Raw genomic sequence first — 15,405 nt, forward strand, 5'->3', positions numbered from 1 at the left:
CAGGACCATCCTTGTAAAGAGAAGCATGGCCTTACCTCAGACATAAGCTGAGCATGAGATTGGTCTTTCAAATTCAAACCCACCAAGCTATGCAATGCCATGACTCAGGCTCATAAACAAACATCCCCTCCACACCTCCCCAGACCCTCAAAAGAAACAGGGAATTGACATCAAATTATGCTGGGTCCCTGCAGCTCAAAGAAAATTTGCTTTTCTTTCAGTTGTGCTGATGGCTACATCCAGGTGGAACAGAACTGACTTCAATTCCAAAAACAATGTTATGTGCTGAAGCTGTACTCCTACAAGTGAGCAGTGATGCAGAAAGGGAAGGGCAGGACAGGATATATGGGGAGCGGAAATGCACCAACAGATGGCTTCTCTTCACCCATCCTGTTCAGCACTGGCAGGAAATCTGCCCTACTTCCCTTACCTCCCCCCAACTCCTGCTTTGCAGTTGGGAAGAGCTCCCTCTTCAAAACTAAATATTTATTTCACTGAGAATTCAGAAGCTTGTCCTTCAGAACTCTACACAAGATGCTCACACACTGGTTTTGACCATCTCTGAGCATGGAAGAGCTCCTAGAGTTTACATGAGCTCATGTCTGCAGCAGAGGGAGGGAGACAAACACAAACAGGCTGAGCAACCTGCTGTCCCCACAACTTCAAAGGTGCCCCAGAGTTCCATGTTCTGCTTCCTCTAAATTCTCATTCACTACAAGGAACAAGAAAGAAGCACAAGTGTCTGAGGAAGGAGAGGAAGAAGACAGCTATCAACCTACCAAAGCCATTTCTTTGAAGACTTACATCCAAAGGATATGAGCCCCCTTGGGCCCAATATACAGGAACTGAGCCATGACAAATATTATTTGCCTAAGTTCCTTGCTAGCCTGATTTTTCATTTGTCAAGTAACTATAATATGAGGATATAACTGCTTCCTGATTTGAGCTATTCAATTCTTTTCTGAAACCAGGGAGACTGGTCTTACTTTAAACCCTCTCAAACAGAGGCTATACAGCACACAAGCAAAACAAACAATACACAATGTAGGACTGCAATTACAGAGGTAATTCAAATTCTCTGACTGCTATGTTCAGTCAAATGCAAAAGGATGGAGGATTTACAAGATTCCTAGATGCTCATCTACCTCATACATACAGCTTCCATGCCAACATCCCTCTTCTAAGACTAACAGATAACCAGTATATTCTGTGGTCACTGCCCACTGCAGTCTTGGCAGAGATCTAGCAATATTTTCATACAGCACTATAAAAGCCCCCTAAAATCACAGTGATGGAGATAAGGCACACGAAGGAGGGTCCAATCCATATCTGCTCGCTCCTTAGCACCAACCAGAAGACCAGAGCTCAGCTATGGCAGCCTCCCCTCCCAGGTGTGCTCCCCTCCAGCCATTGCTTACTGAGATACGAGTGGCTGCTCCCTCTGGCTGGAAGCTCCAGGACACAGATGCTGCACTGCTGATCACCTCTACGGACGTGAACGTGCACGGGAGCTTCGCGTCCGTCCCGTTCTCCACAAACATCTCCTCCGGGGTGTTCACCTCTACTGCTGACACTTGCACTGCATGGCAAAGGCAAAGGGAAGAAAGGAGGAGAACAAGACACATCAGTGCTGCTTTGAGAATGAGCAAGTTCACATCACACTGCCTACAGGGGCAGGGGACAAGAGGCATCAGTAACTCCTGCATCGGGTGACTGCGCAGACATTGCATTATACCTGCAATCAAACAAGTACAAAGCAGGCCAAGCACATTCACTTCTCCTTCCTTGTATTATCTGTCACAGGATGTTTGCCACTCACAGATGTTTCCTCTACAACACTTTGTGGAAGTCAATTCTATGGTGCAAGGGATGAGTTTAATGCTTTTTCGTACCAGCTGACAGCAGGCATTGTAATAATTAAGCCTCATCAGAGGAACTAACAGCCTGGCCCAGCTATTACTCAGTTTCCTCTCTGGCACACATCTTGTTTCACATCTCCAGATTTTCCTAGTTGTAGGTAAAACAAAGGCTCACCTCCAGAAAGCTGAGGAGCAAACTTCTCTCACTTACAGCTATGCCTCTACTCCTGCTCTCTGCCATGCTCCCAGGTCTGCGTGTGCAAGGCCTCACAAATAATCTCTGTTATAGTTCAGAAGCATGAGAGTAGTTTAATTTTTTTCTACCTTCTGCACAGTGAAAACAGCAAGCAGACCACAAACATCCCCCAGATTTAAAGTAATCAATGTTGATATTGGGCTTGTACTGGTAGTTTTCCTAATAAGTTATATTCATAATTTGGAAAACATGTTGAAGATCTGCTTTATCTAGCACCTTCTAAACTGCCAATGCACTATCCCTATCTAGATTTAAGCAGATACATCTCTACATTAATTCAGATTTATGTAGAAAAGCAAAGCATGATCTTGTGACATCACAAGAGAATGTCAGTGCTCATGTCACATCCATGTGAAAGCAAAAATCATGTCAGGTCAGTGCAGGTGGGTGCACATATAATGTGTGTTCCTGGTACCTCAAATATAAGTTTTGATTTTTATTAAGCCATGATTTTAAGCACAGAGATGGTAACAGCAATCTACTTCTGTTCATAGGAGTCTATGTTTCTGGGCTCCAGTACCTTAAATCCCCTTGTCAGAACAGCAGAACAAACCTTCCTGCTCCATCAGTACCTCAGCTGATTTGCTTCTCAGTTTTGAATAAAGTAGCTCATAGCAGGCACACCAAACAGAAAAATGCAAGTTGAAGACTGTTCAGAAAAAATAAAGAAAATCCCACCTGTTGTACTTTGGGCCTGATTAGCATAAAAGATTTGATAATCAAGATGCCTTGGCAAGAACAGACAGAGCTTTGAAGACTACCAGAAGATTGAATCAAGACTGGCTGGCAGGAAGATTGAATCAACTTCTGCAAGCAAGAAATGTTGCAAGATGTATAAGTTTATTTATGGGATGACTAACCCAATCATTGTAGTAAAAAATTACTAGCCTTCCTAGATAAGCATATGTAGTCCACAATAAATTTGGATTCTGATCACCACTCAGTCCCCTGTCTCTCATTATCACCAATACTCACCTACCTTAGTCCTCAAATCGTGAAGTTTGAGTTTTCAGTCAGTCAGAGCAACCAGCTCTGCAGCCCTCAGAAGTTGGACAGCAAACACCTGACAGAATGGGCATGCAAGCAGGGGTGGGAGGAGCACATCACAGTAATTGCAATAACCAAAACCAGAAGAAACCATTCATTAATTCTGCTGCTCAGATCCCACACCGTTCTCTTCCAAAATTCACTAACTCTTCTGTCCCATCAGGTTCTCTCTTGATACCTCAAGATTCTCCTCTCATCACTGCTCTCATTTCCAAGAGAAAAAGAACCCCAAAAGGGGTGGGGAGTAGGGATGGTGAATTTTCATCATTTTTTCAGAGCTTCCTTTCTCTTGTACATACTCTGACTATGGGCCAAAAAATATTCTCTTGTAAAACAACTACCAAACATTTATTTGGAACACACAAAGACTTCTAGCAATCAAATCAAATGAACTGAGAGCTGCTGTGCTTTATGTATTTTTTCCAGCTAATGGTGTAGAAAAGAAAAATAAAATAAAATCCATTGTAGTAAGTCCAAACCATAGAACAAACCTCTCTTTCAACCATAAAATAAGCAAGATGCCCTCAGTATTCGTGTAGGAAGAAAAGAGTCTGCACAGACACTGTCTGCTTGTACATGGTACAGAGAACTCCTTGCCACACACAGGCAGTGGGTAGCACAGATCTGCCTAATCTAAAGGAGTCACTGTTCTCACTAGAACTGTAGTGAAGCAAAAAAAAAAAAAAAAAAAAAAAAGAAAGGACTTACTTCTCCCTACTTCATCCCTAGTCTGGGAAGGAAGGAACTATGTAATCCTGTGCAGAAATTTCTATCAAGTTATCAAGTTGAATTTTCATCTGTCCTATTGCTGGCTCAATTCAATGTTCTTCTTTGCTGATTTCTCCCCTCTGCCTCTTTCACAGCTTCAAAAATTGTTTTCCTGCTTCTGTTGCCTTACAGCATGAGACACAGGCTCCTTAAATCATAACCTGACTATTTGGCAGAGAGACCACAAGATTTATCACTTGTTCACCCTCAGCCCTCTGCTCACATACTTTTACTGATATGGTGGCTGTTCCCACTGCCTTGAACTCTTTGGCCTCCTCTGTCATAATAAAATCCACATGGATCATCTCCAGCTCTAGCTCTTTTCCTCCTCTTTCCACATTTACCAGGATTACATCCACCTTCCAGCTCCTACACCTATATGAATATTCCAGTTGGAGAAAGTTGAATTTTGAGTCATATTTCAGTCACACTTAGCTACTGCTCTATTCCTCAAGCTTACTCAGCCTTAGTTCCTCTCAAGAGGAAAAAATGATCACAGGAAACTGTCTGAGAGAGAAGAGTGCTTTAGGAAGGGAAGGTCAGCAAGGTACACAGGGCAAAAATAAATATTTGCTCTTCTCCCGTGCATCCTCCTTGATCCCATCATCCTGTCCAACTGCCCACAGCTCCAGTATTTCCTTCTGAACATCTCATTTAGCCTTCAGCTGCTTTTATTCTTTTCAGCAGAAAAATGGTTCTCATTTTCTCACCTATCATCAAAATAATTTGGAAAAAAACACCCTGTGCCTCTTCAGCCATTTCTTTTAAATCTCTAGTGTTGTTCAAGCAGTTTTACTCCAAGTATAACAACTTTCTCCAGCTCCCTTTTCAACCCCCACACTGCAATTAAAACTTTCCATCCACATCTTCCTTTCCAGACAATCCTCCTGCTCTTGAAATAGGATAAGACACTCATATTCTTACTAACTTATTGATATTTTCTTATTTTTCCATCACATATCTTCATTCTTCACCAATGCTCTCTCTACTCTCAGGTCTCTCTTGCCTCAGAGATCTCATCTGCACAAGTTCAAGCTCCCATCCCTGCACTGACTGCTCAGATCTGTGTCTCTGCTCAGGATCTGTCTCCTTATGCTCTAAGAACAGCCTCAGTCTGACATCTCTGTCAATGCTAAGTTGTCAGCTCACACTAAATGGGACTAAAGCAGAGCTCAGAGCCCTCCACAACTGCTTTTACCACAACAGACCTGCCATGTGTCTCTCCAATTCAACACCTGTGCAGCACCTCTGACTTTGAACTCTTCCCAGCTCAAGGCAGAGTCTGACAGAGTTTCCAGTCACCTGTTCAGCTGACACCAGACTAAAACCTCCAGTTTGTACCTTGGCCTTCATTACTGTGATGTCCTTTTTGCTCTGGACAGATGGACAGTTATTGGTCATGATGAGAAAGACTGACTGGTGATCAAAATCCAAATTTACTGTGGACTACATATGCTTATATACTATGCTAGAAAGGCTAGTCATGATTTACTACAATGATTGGGTTGATCATCACATAAACAAACTTAATACATTTTGCAACATCTCTTGCTTGCAGAAGTTGATTCAATCTTCTTTCCTGTCAGCCAGTCTTGAGTCAGCCTTCAAAGCTCTGTTCTTGCCAAGGCATCCTGATTATCAGATCTCTTATGCTAATCAGATCCAAAATGCTCTGCCTTGGGTGCCCCAACAGACAGTGACAGAGCAGTGAGTGCTGCAGCTCCTGGAAACCAAGCTGCTCCAAGGGTGACATCACACATGCAAGATCACTGCTAGTGGGAATGACACCAAGCACACATCCCTGTTTCAGTATGAACAGACTCTTGTCCCAAACCACATTATAGTATTGGTCTCATCCAAAACTTTCCAAAACCAAACTGTGGCACCTCCTCCTAAACGCTGTCCCTCAGGCTTGGGAGGATCTGCTCAAAACCTGCAAAATCCTTTCAGTTCCTTTGAGCCCTCCAAAGCAAGTGGTAACTGCATTTGTATGAATCCAACAGTGCCTAAGCTGCCAGTGCTTGGAGATCAACATCTTTTAAAACTGAACTCATCTTGTCCTACTTTTACTTGTACTCCCTGGTTGCTAGCGCTTGCCTCCATGATTTTTTTTCTTTTTGTAAATATTTTGGGCAAGAATTGTTTTTATTCTACATTTTTATGTAGAAATATGGTTGACCATTTGGTTTGGTAGCATATCACAAAGAAATTCTTCTGTGCACCAAAGTTTTACACTAATTTACAGGTAGATAATTAAAACTTCTTTGCAGACCACTGTTTCTACTGAGATCGTGGATCTAATGAAAACATTCTTTTAATTAATACTGTGAACACACCAAAATAAACTCAATTCCCCTGCATTCAACTCAATTTGATCACTAAGAGACCTAACAAACCAAGAACACAAACAGCTAACCCTGTAATCACAGGCATGTTATTTCCATCAGCACAAACACAGCCCACATGGAAACTCTCCTCACACTGCTAAATACAGGATGCTTATGGCTGCTACCATTCCCATCCTACTCCTGCAAGAGTGTTACTCCCCTCTTTTTGAAATGGCCAATCATCAGTTTATTAATTAATACAAGCAACTTGCTTTGTTTATCTTAGAGGCACCTGGTAGTACAGCCATGTATACAATTTATAAATGAAGTCGCTTATGGAGGCAAGGTCTTGACAACAGGACAGAAAATTCAGGGTTTCATTATCTTCACTCTGGTCTCCCCAGCAGCCCAGAAGTTTCATCAGAAAAGAGAAGGTGGTTTTTTCTAATAACTGAGGGCCTAAAGTCACAAAAACAATACACACTTGAGAATCGGTGCTTTCATTAACAAATACTCTTACTCAATATCAAGTGTCTTGTGAAACACCTCCTGTTGACAGCATTCTCAGCTAGGGTTGCAGGGCATTTAGTCCTTTCCCCCACAAAGCAGCTGCCCTGTACAGTCAGCATGAAACAACAGCAGCCAGACCCCTACAGAACACCCCAGAAAGCCAGAACAAAACTACAGCCCCCGACTGCAACCACAGGCACTTATGTCCCCCCAGACCACTTCTTCACTGTGGATAAAACACCTGGTGGAGAAGCCCTGGCTTTCCTGCCTTGGTACACATGCCAAAATTGTTCCTGTGAAACTGCACAAGATCTGTTAAAGCACCCAGATGCTGGATAGAATTTCCACACAAAGAGTTCCTTCACATCATTTAGCCTTGACAGAAAAGCAGAAGCCATGCCTTCCACCCAGGAGCAAACCATGGTGTACTTGACAAGGACAACAACACACAGGTATTGAGAGGCCACATGTGTCCAGCCCCTCCTCATGGAGACTGTTCCTGCAGCCCCCTGTCACCACAACCTCCATGTCTGCACTCCCTACATTTACACAGGACACAAAGGAAAACAGCCACAGAAACCGTGACTGGACAGAGTCACACCAACCAAATCTGACATCTAAGTTTCAAAGCAACAAAAACTAAATTCCATTGCCTCGAAGGAGGACAGAAGAGTTAAATTTCACTCTCAAATGCCAATTCACCAGAACAGCTTTTAGCTGCTGCCACAGCATCTTCCCAGGTTGCCAATCTTCTCAAGTAACCCAGGCTGCTGGAGGAAAGAGAGCTTCCTGTCTCCAGTAACACATTCCTGCAGCTCCAGGAACCAGAAAGCACAGCTGTGACACCCAGCCCATGAACACCTACCACCTCCTGTCACCATGCTGCTGGAAACCTCCATCCCCCAAGCAGAGACAAGCATCTGCTAAAGAAACATTCACTTTCTCCTGGCCTCTTTGCACATGCAGCAAAGCACTGCCTGACTCAACAATGAGGGAAAAAATAGCATCTTGTCACCCCAAGTGAAAGGAAAGCAGTTTCACTGAGAAGTCTTGAGCAGGCTGTGGCTAAGCTGTCAAAGCAGACAATAACATCTATGTATCTCAGCCCTCCATACCTCCATGCACCTACTCTGACAGGACTTAAATCTCCAGAGCCACCAAACTTTGGTACTTCCTTCTCCTCCCACACCTCAGGGTCAGCTCTTGGCGTGTTCTCCTCCACATGACGCAGAGCTGCTCATTGCTCTGCCAGGGAGCAGCAAAAAAAACTATGCTGAGATTTACCTTCAAAGCCCATGCTTGAACCAGAGATTAGAACAATGAGAAACAGCAAAAATTGCCTGAGCTCCCTTGCCAGGCAACAGATTTCTTGTTCAGTCCTGAGGAAATAATTTCACTGCTACATCACTCTCTCAACTCTGTCATCTCATAAAGCAGAGATGCTTGTAAAGGTGCTCAGAACCATGAACAAGCAGTGTAGCTGCACAGCTTCATGCTCCTATTACAGCACCACTCACATGTCAGGTTTGGGCAGATACTCAGTCTCCAGGCAAGTAACTTCTGGTTCCTTCCAGTGCTTTTCCCTGGGGATCACACAGCAACACTTCCCTGCCTGTGCTGCAGGCTGGGACACCAACCAGCAGCTCAGGTACTTTCCAAACCACACACTGCACTTTTCTGCTCAACAGCCCTGAAGTGGTTTTCCTTCCATGCCCAAGTAAGTTTACAAGAGCTCAAATGCAAGTAAACAGTTCTTGTTGACAAGGCCAAACCAAAAGAGTGGAGAACCCAAAGGGGGCAAGTTAGGTAAAGCTGTTCAAAGTGCAAAGGGTACCTGGACCAGCTGATGGCAGCTCTTCTACCTCTAAGCCTGCAAAACCAACAGAGCACCTTAAAAACATAGCACATTATTTTCTGGACACAAGTAAAGATGTCAGAAAATAGGAACACAGATTACAGAAAGCCAGAAAAGACAGAAAAGTCTCCTTGAAATACACCAGATTTTTCCCCACAAATAGGGAATGAAGCTTACTTAGCTACAGATCTGAGAGGAACTGGGTAAACATCTCAACACATGGCCGAGAGAATAAAAAAAGCATCCCACCATCACAAGCATTTCCTAAAATTGCTATAGCAATCCACTAAAACTGTCACAACTACTAAGAAAATGAGAGTATTAAGGATCAGAAGTTGTAGACTAAAAAACCACAACCAAACAACAGCAAAACCCAAATCCATGGAGTGGACAGTAGAGACTGACATATTGCTGGCTGGGACAAAAGCTTCCCTGCAGGCTTTTTTCTTTTTTGGGTTATTGATACCATCTCAAGTGAAATTATGTGAAAAACACCAGTCATGTTGCCAACTGCTGATGGCATGCAGCATCTTTTTCACAAAATCCATCATTAGCAGCATGGGAACTACCAATTTCCAAAACAAAGCAGGCAGTGGATACACAAGGGATGTGGATACACTGTATGTTCATGGGGACACACAGTGCAAAGCCTACATATCAGACATAGGGAGCTGCCCTTTTCCTGACCCTTTCACAGTAACCAATTCACAAAGCTGCAACCAGCTCAGTCTATACACAGCAAGAAACATCTGCAAAAGCTGCACTTTGCACCATCCAAGGTATCATTAGCATTCCATGAGCATTCACTCCCACCTGCCATCATTCCTGAACCAGAATCATGCCCATCTCTTGCCAAGTGAGCACAAATTTTTTTCCCTGTATACAGAGAGACTCAATTAAAACCTCTTAAATAAAATGCTACCATTTAACTGAGCAGTAAGAAAAATGAAGTTACATCACTGAAGTGCTCACCCTCCTCAGCTGACAGGGTATTCATGCAGCCAATCTGTTCTGGTGTGACTAGAGCTTACTTCAGCAGTTCAAGCCAATCCAAAGCCCTTGGAGGACCAGATTCCTTACTGATCCATGGACTGCTGAACATCTGCAGCCAGCTCTGGCACCAAGCCTGCAGCAATCTCACACTTACTGGCTACTGAACTGCTGAGCAAACTCATAACCAGCTATAACCTGCAGCAGCACAACCACAAAACCAGAAGGAAAAGCCCATGCTAAACATTTCAAAGCATTGTTCCACAAGAATTTGTCAGTGGTGGTGCCAATTTAAATAGCTCACATGCACAGTCAGAATGAGATGAATCTGATCAGGAACTCATCTGTGTTCAAAACAGCCCTTTCACCATTGTTTTCTCTCAAATCAGACCAACACCCTAGCCCAGTCCACTGTACACTCTTTTGTACAACTGAGGAGAGTTAGGAAGCACCAAGCAGGAGCCTATTCAGCTGGTTTTTCCCAGGAACATTTCCTTTGTGAAGAATTTATGGCCCTCCTCATAGCACACTACATCACTTTCCCAGTTTACACGTGTGGTGATTTCTGCAGCCATCCCTTGGATTGGAGCAGTGCCTTCCACCCTGCCAGACCTTGACCTGAACACCTCCAGACACAGACACCAGTCAGATTTCAAAACTCCTGCTGCACATGCAGCTTTATGGAATTTACTGCCAAGTGGGTTGTTCACCACCTTTCACTTCCCCACATCACAAAAACAAGTTACTGAATCAACAGCAAATGCCTCCAGCAATGGCCATTTCACCCACCTGGAGATGACCTGCCCTGATTTACCTCCACCTCATGAACAGAAAGCACCACCAAGCACTGGCAACTGCTACACTGCCCAGAGTTTAACCCTCCCTTAAGGATCAGAATCTCCATCTGCTTTGAAACACAACAGGTAGGGTACAACCAGTGTTTCCAGGCAAACTCCCTTCATGCCCCTTAACACCAGTATGTAAAGCATCAGTAAATGTACCACAAAGCATCTTTCTCTGCAGGGCTGGAGGAAAGGGAGCTCACAAGAACAACCACAGCTTTCCAGCTCTCCTCATGCACTTTAAGCCAAAATCCAGCAGCAGCACCAAGTGGAAAGTGCCAACTCAACAGATCCATAAAAATGCAGGAGCTGAGGCACAGCAGCCAAAGGGAACAATGTACAAGGACTGTGGGCTAACCCCAGCAGGCAGCTCAGCCCTGCACAGCCCCTCACTCACACCCCCAGCCAGACCAGGGAGGGAACTGGAAGTGTGAAAGTGAAAAACTTGAGGGCTGAGATAAAAACTGTAACAGGGAAAGAACAAGCCATCACCCATCAGCTTCCATCAGCAGGCAGGTGGTCACCACCTCCAGGAAAGAAGGGCTCTGTCAGGCACAACAGTGACTGGGAGGACAAATGCTGTAATTCCAAACTGCCCCTTCCTCCTTTGCCCAGCTTTAATTGCTGACCATGACTGCTGTGGTGCCCCCCCAGCCCATCTGCTGGCAGGGAGGGGTGACAAACAAAAGAGGCCTTGGGGTGTGCAAGCCAATGCAAAACAAGCAACCAATGCAAAACATTGTTATGGAGGCTCTTTTCACCAGATGTCCAAAACTTAGCACCATCCAAAATTAATTCTGTCCCAGATTAGTACCAATACATTTACTTGATATAAACATTTTCATTTTTTTTAAAGGCTTATTCAGGACAAGTAACAGAACAGCCCTTTAAAGATAAAAGAGATTGTGAGGCAAAAACTTTCTTTCAACCTGCTCAGCAAAAAGTACTGGTGTTTACCCTGCCTTAGGATGCATTGCCACATCATCTGTGCTGTGGGTACTGCCTACTGTTAAACCCTAGTCTGAGTAAACACTTGCTTTTCCACATGACTGCTGTTGGAGATAACAGTGAATCGCTGCACTTAGAGCTCCCCAAGTCCCTTTGCTGGCAATAAAGCCAGTTCAAAACTTCTTGTGCTCTCCTGGCACAGCCTTCTCTCACACAAGACATTCACATCCTCTCCATGGTGCTAATCACTTCTTGAGGGGTGCCACTAACCCAGACCACTGAAATAATGCAGACAAACAAACCACACACAACAAAACAAAACAGAAAACAAAAGGATAGATGCCATAAGGATGTTAATGTTTTCACACACAGAGCTTCCAGCTTTCTGATGTATTCCTAGGATATCCTGAGTTAGCATTCAATAGTTCAAAAATGTATTTTCTTGCATACCAAGCTGTTTATTTTGTTATCTACATGCAGGTATATTAATGTATGCCATACATGATGAAACCACATCACATCACAGCACACTTGGAGAACTCCCACTACAGGGGCTAATAATAAATTCTGGATAGATGACCTGATGATGATCTATAGGTCACTTCTCCAGAACAACAGTAAGCCTTTAGAAACTACTCAGACTAAAATCTTTCGAGACAAACAGGACAGGACAATAACAGGTTTCATGTTTTTGGTCTTCCATCTCAAGTCTGTGTGGGACACAGGATATCCAGCACTAGTCAGGACAAGATGGGTCCACAGACAGGCAGTGGAATTGCTGTTTCATACAATTCATTCTAATTAATTGCATTAAACAAGCAACACAGCTATGCTATTAGTTCCACAATTAATTGTCAGAGACAGTCTGCTGGGTAGCTGGGGCCAAGGAGCATCTGTCTATCTTACCTCATTTTATCACCCAAACATTAAGGTACAGACTTTTCAACATATTCAACAACTTTTTGCTGCTGCCAGCAAGGTGAGCTGAGAGTTTCTGCAGCTTTTGCTTTTGCAGAACCCACTGAGCAGAGCAGGCGAGGCACTTTTCCCACCTGCAGCATCAGTGGGCTGAGCTTAAAAGGACTAACAGCTTCTGATGGGGGTGACTACAGGAACTCTGACTAAAGCTGGCACAGGCACCAAGTGAGCATTGCAACCCTGACTTGCACTGTTATTTTCAGGAAACATTTCAAGCAGCAACTGAAATGAGCTCCAAGCAGTAACAGGCACTTGAGCTGTTCAACATCTCAATGCTCTGCTTGTTACTGACCCGTGTGGATGTGCCCACGTGCACTTGTATGAGTGTGTATAAAAGGGGTGGTAGGAGAAAATTAATTCCAAAAATGATCAAGCTTTGTTGGTATCAAAAAGAATAATAAAAATATCATAATTATTCTTTCCAGTAATATCTAGACATTTTTTGAGACTCTCAGGAGTAATGAGGCACCACCCTCAAGTCAGACACAGGCAGGATACCACTTTAAGTCATAATTACATGGCTTACAAATGCACAATTGCAAAATACTCCATTTTCTTGATACTCTTGGCTGTTTGCTCCAGGCTCACTCATGCACAGAAGAGATTATACCTAGATTAACAATTTATGCTACAAAATGTCCCCAGAATCACAGACAGCACATCTGACAATGATCCTTCCCTCTTGAAGGATTGGGGTTTTCAGATGACTGAGCACAAAGAAGCAAGATCAACTCCTAACCCACACATGCAGGGGCACACATGAAAATAATCCTACAGCTGTGTTAGCTGTGCCTGGCTGTGAAGCAAGCAGGCTTGGCAGAGCAGGCTGTGGTGTTTAATGGGGCCTGCAGAGCAGAGCACCCTGAGCAATGCTCCTGTCTCACTGCAGGCTCCTGGCCACAGGAGCAGATGAAGAGGGAGCAGAGCAGCCACGTGTGCAGCACATCACACACCACACCCGAGCCAGGCAGCAGCACAGCTCTCTGCAAACACCACTCCTGGCCCTGCCAAAAAGGCAGGTCTTCATTTCTGAACCTCTCACGAGGGGAAAATCCAGCATGAGGAAAGGAAATGGGAAGAGGGCCCTTGAAAAAACATCAGGGGCCTGAATGACACAGGCAAGAAGAAATGCACAGCACTGGTTACCCAGGACTCCTTAGCACCCCAAACTCAGGGGAAGGTCATCTTTTCCTTCCATCACCAAACTCCTCTGGGTGTGCATAAGAGGTGAAGAGCCTGCACTCTGATCACTTATTCCCATGTAAAGATGTAAACCTTGTTTTCCACAGCAGACAGGAGGAGTAAGGATGTGCAAGGAGGGAAGAAGCCAACACAGCACTAAATTCAGACCTTCTACAATGATCCAATACTCCCATCTACCCACAGCATTACTGTTGCTGTACCTTTTGTTGTGGTCAGGGGAAAATATGCTTCCTTCTCCTCTTGCCTCCATACATATTGCCAAAGATGTCAGTTTTACTGTAATATATGCATATTTCACATCTACCTACTTAATCCTGAATGATAAGTCTGTCTGAAGATACACAGGAAGCCTTAGCAATCTCTACCTCTTTATTGCAAAATGCACTCATCTTAAACAAATGCAAACAATGCCCTTTGGGAATAGATTTAGGAAGAGGAATAAGAATAGGGATTAGATATCAGGAGGAAGTTCTTTGCTGTAAGGGCAGGGAAGCACTGGAACAGGCTGACCAGGGAGCTTCTGGATGCTCCATCCCTGCAAGTGTTCAGGGTTAGGCTGGATGGGGCTCTGAGCAAGCTGGTCTAGTAGACAATGTCCCTGCCCATGGCAATGAGATTGGAACAAGATTATCTTCAAGATTTGTTCCAACCCAAACCATTCTAAAATTCTATGAAATAAATTTTAAGCTCCTTACTAAGCACAGTTTCTTAATAAACCTCTTCCCAGACAGACTTATGGTTTTACACAGTTTTCTGGACAAATGAACTGAGGAGGCATCAGGTTTCTTAATGTCTCCTACTGAGGTACTTCACAAAGTTTTATCCACTAAGAAAGTGCTGCCAACCCAAAATATCCATCATTGGAGATATATCCATCATTTGGGGCATATAATACTGGACATTCCCTCACTGTCCATGCCCAGCATGCACACACAGTGTGCTAGCATGGGAAATGCGTGTAACTTGTCGAGTCCAAGTGATACATGGAACCCTTTGAGAACATAAGCCCCAGAGGAATGAAGCATCACTCTTGCAATTCCTACTGCTCCACAGCCTTGTACTCACTGGAAATATTCCAGAACCATCTGGATGCAGTCCTGTGCCATGTGCTCCGAGATGACCCTGCCCGAGCAGGGAGGCTGGACCAGATGACCCCGCTGTGCTCCCTTCCAACCCGACCCGTTCGGCGATTCTGCACTTTCCACCTCTACGAGTCATGAGCGCATCACCCGACTGACACAATTCCCCTCCACCCAAATTCCTCACCGCTGACCGAACCAAGCCATTCACCACAAGGCCAGCGTCCCCACGGCTCGGTCACGCCGCGGCTCTCGCAGCAAACGCCACCCGCGTCCCCGAGGAAGGACCCACGGCGGCGCCCGCTCCCGGCCGGGCTCCATCATCTCGGGGATCCTTCCCAAGCTCATGGAGTCTGTGGAGCTGACACGGGGCCGCCGCGCATCACTGCCCCGGCACCGCGGCACCGCTGCCCTGCCCACGCCGACCCTTCCCCGGTGAGGACGGGGGTCCTCGGCCGCCGCCAGCCCGGCTCCGAACCGGGTGGGCAGCGAGCGGCAGAGCCGAGCCGTGCCCTGCCCGCGGAACCGCCCTCGGCCCCGGCAGCGGCGCTGAAGGGCGAACCGGCGGCCGGCCCTCCCTCGGTCCCTGACTCACCGGCGGTGAGGGCGGCGGCGGCGATCAGCAGCCACGCCGCGCAGGGCCGCCCCGCGCTGCCTCCGCCCGCCGCCATCTTCCAGCCGCCGCCGCCTCCCCGCGGCGCCCTCATTGTCCGCCCCCGGCCCTGGGGCCCGCCCCCCGCCCC

The 15,405-nt window shown here is 45.4% G+C and overlaps 1 protein-coding gene across 1 annotated transcript in view; it reads right to left on the reverse strand.

Annotated features, from left to right (window-relative positions):
• Positions 1–15,405, reverse strand: part of MPZL1 (myelin protein zero like 1) — a 39,638-nt gene that overhangs the window by 19,958 nt on the left and 4,275 nt on the right. The window contains exon 3 of the mRNA XM_058019313.1: positions 1,419–1,579. Within this exon, the coding sequence (XP_057875296.1) occupies positions 1,419–1,579 (161 nt within the window). The remainder of the gene's footprint in view (positions 1–1,418; positions 1,580–15,405) is intronic.

This window comes from Melospiza georgiana, chromosome 2 (genome assembly GCF_028018845.1).
Source record: "Melospiza georgiana isolate bMelGeo1 chromosome 2, bMelGeo1.pri, whole genome shotgun sequence".
In the NCBI taxonomy this organism is placed as follows: domain Eukaryota; kingdom Metazoa; phylum Chordata; class Aves; order Passeriformes; family Passerellidae; genus Melospiza; species Melospiza georgiana.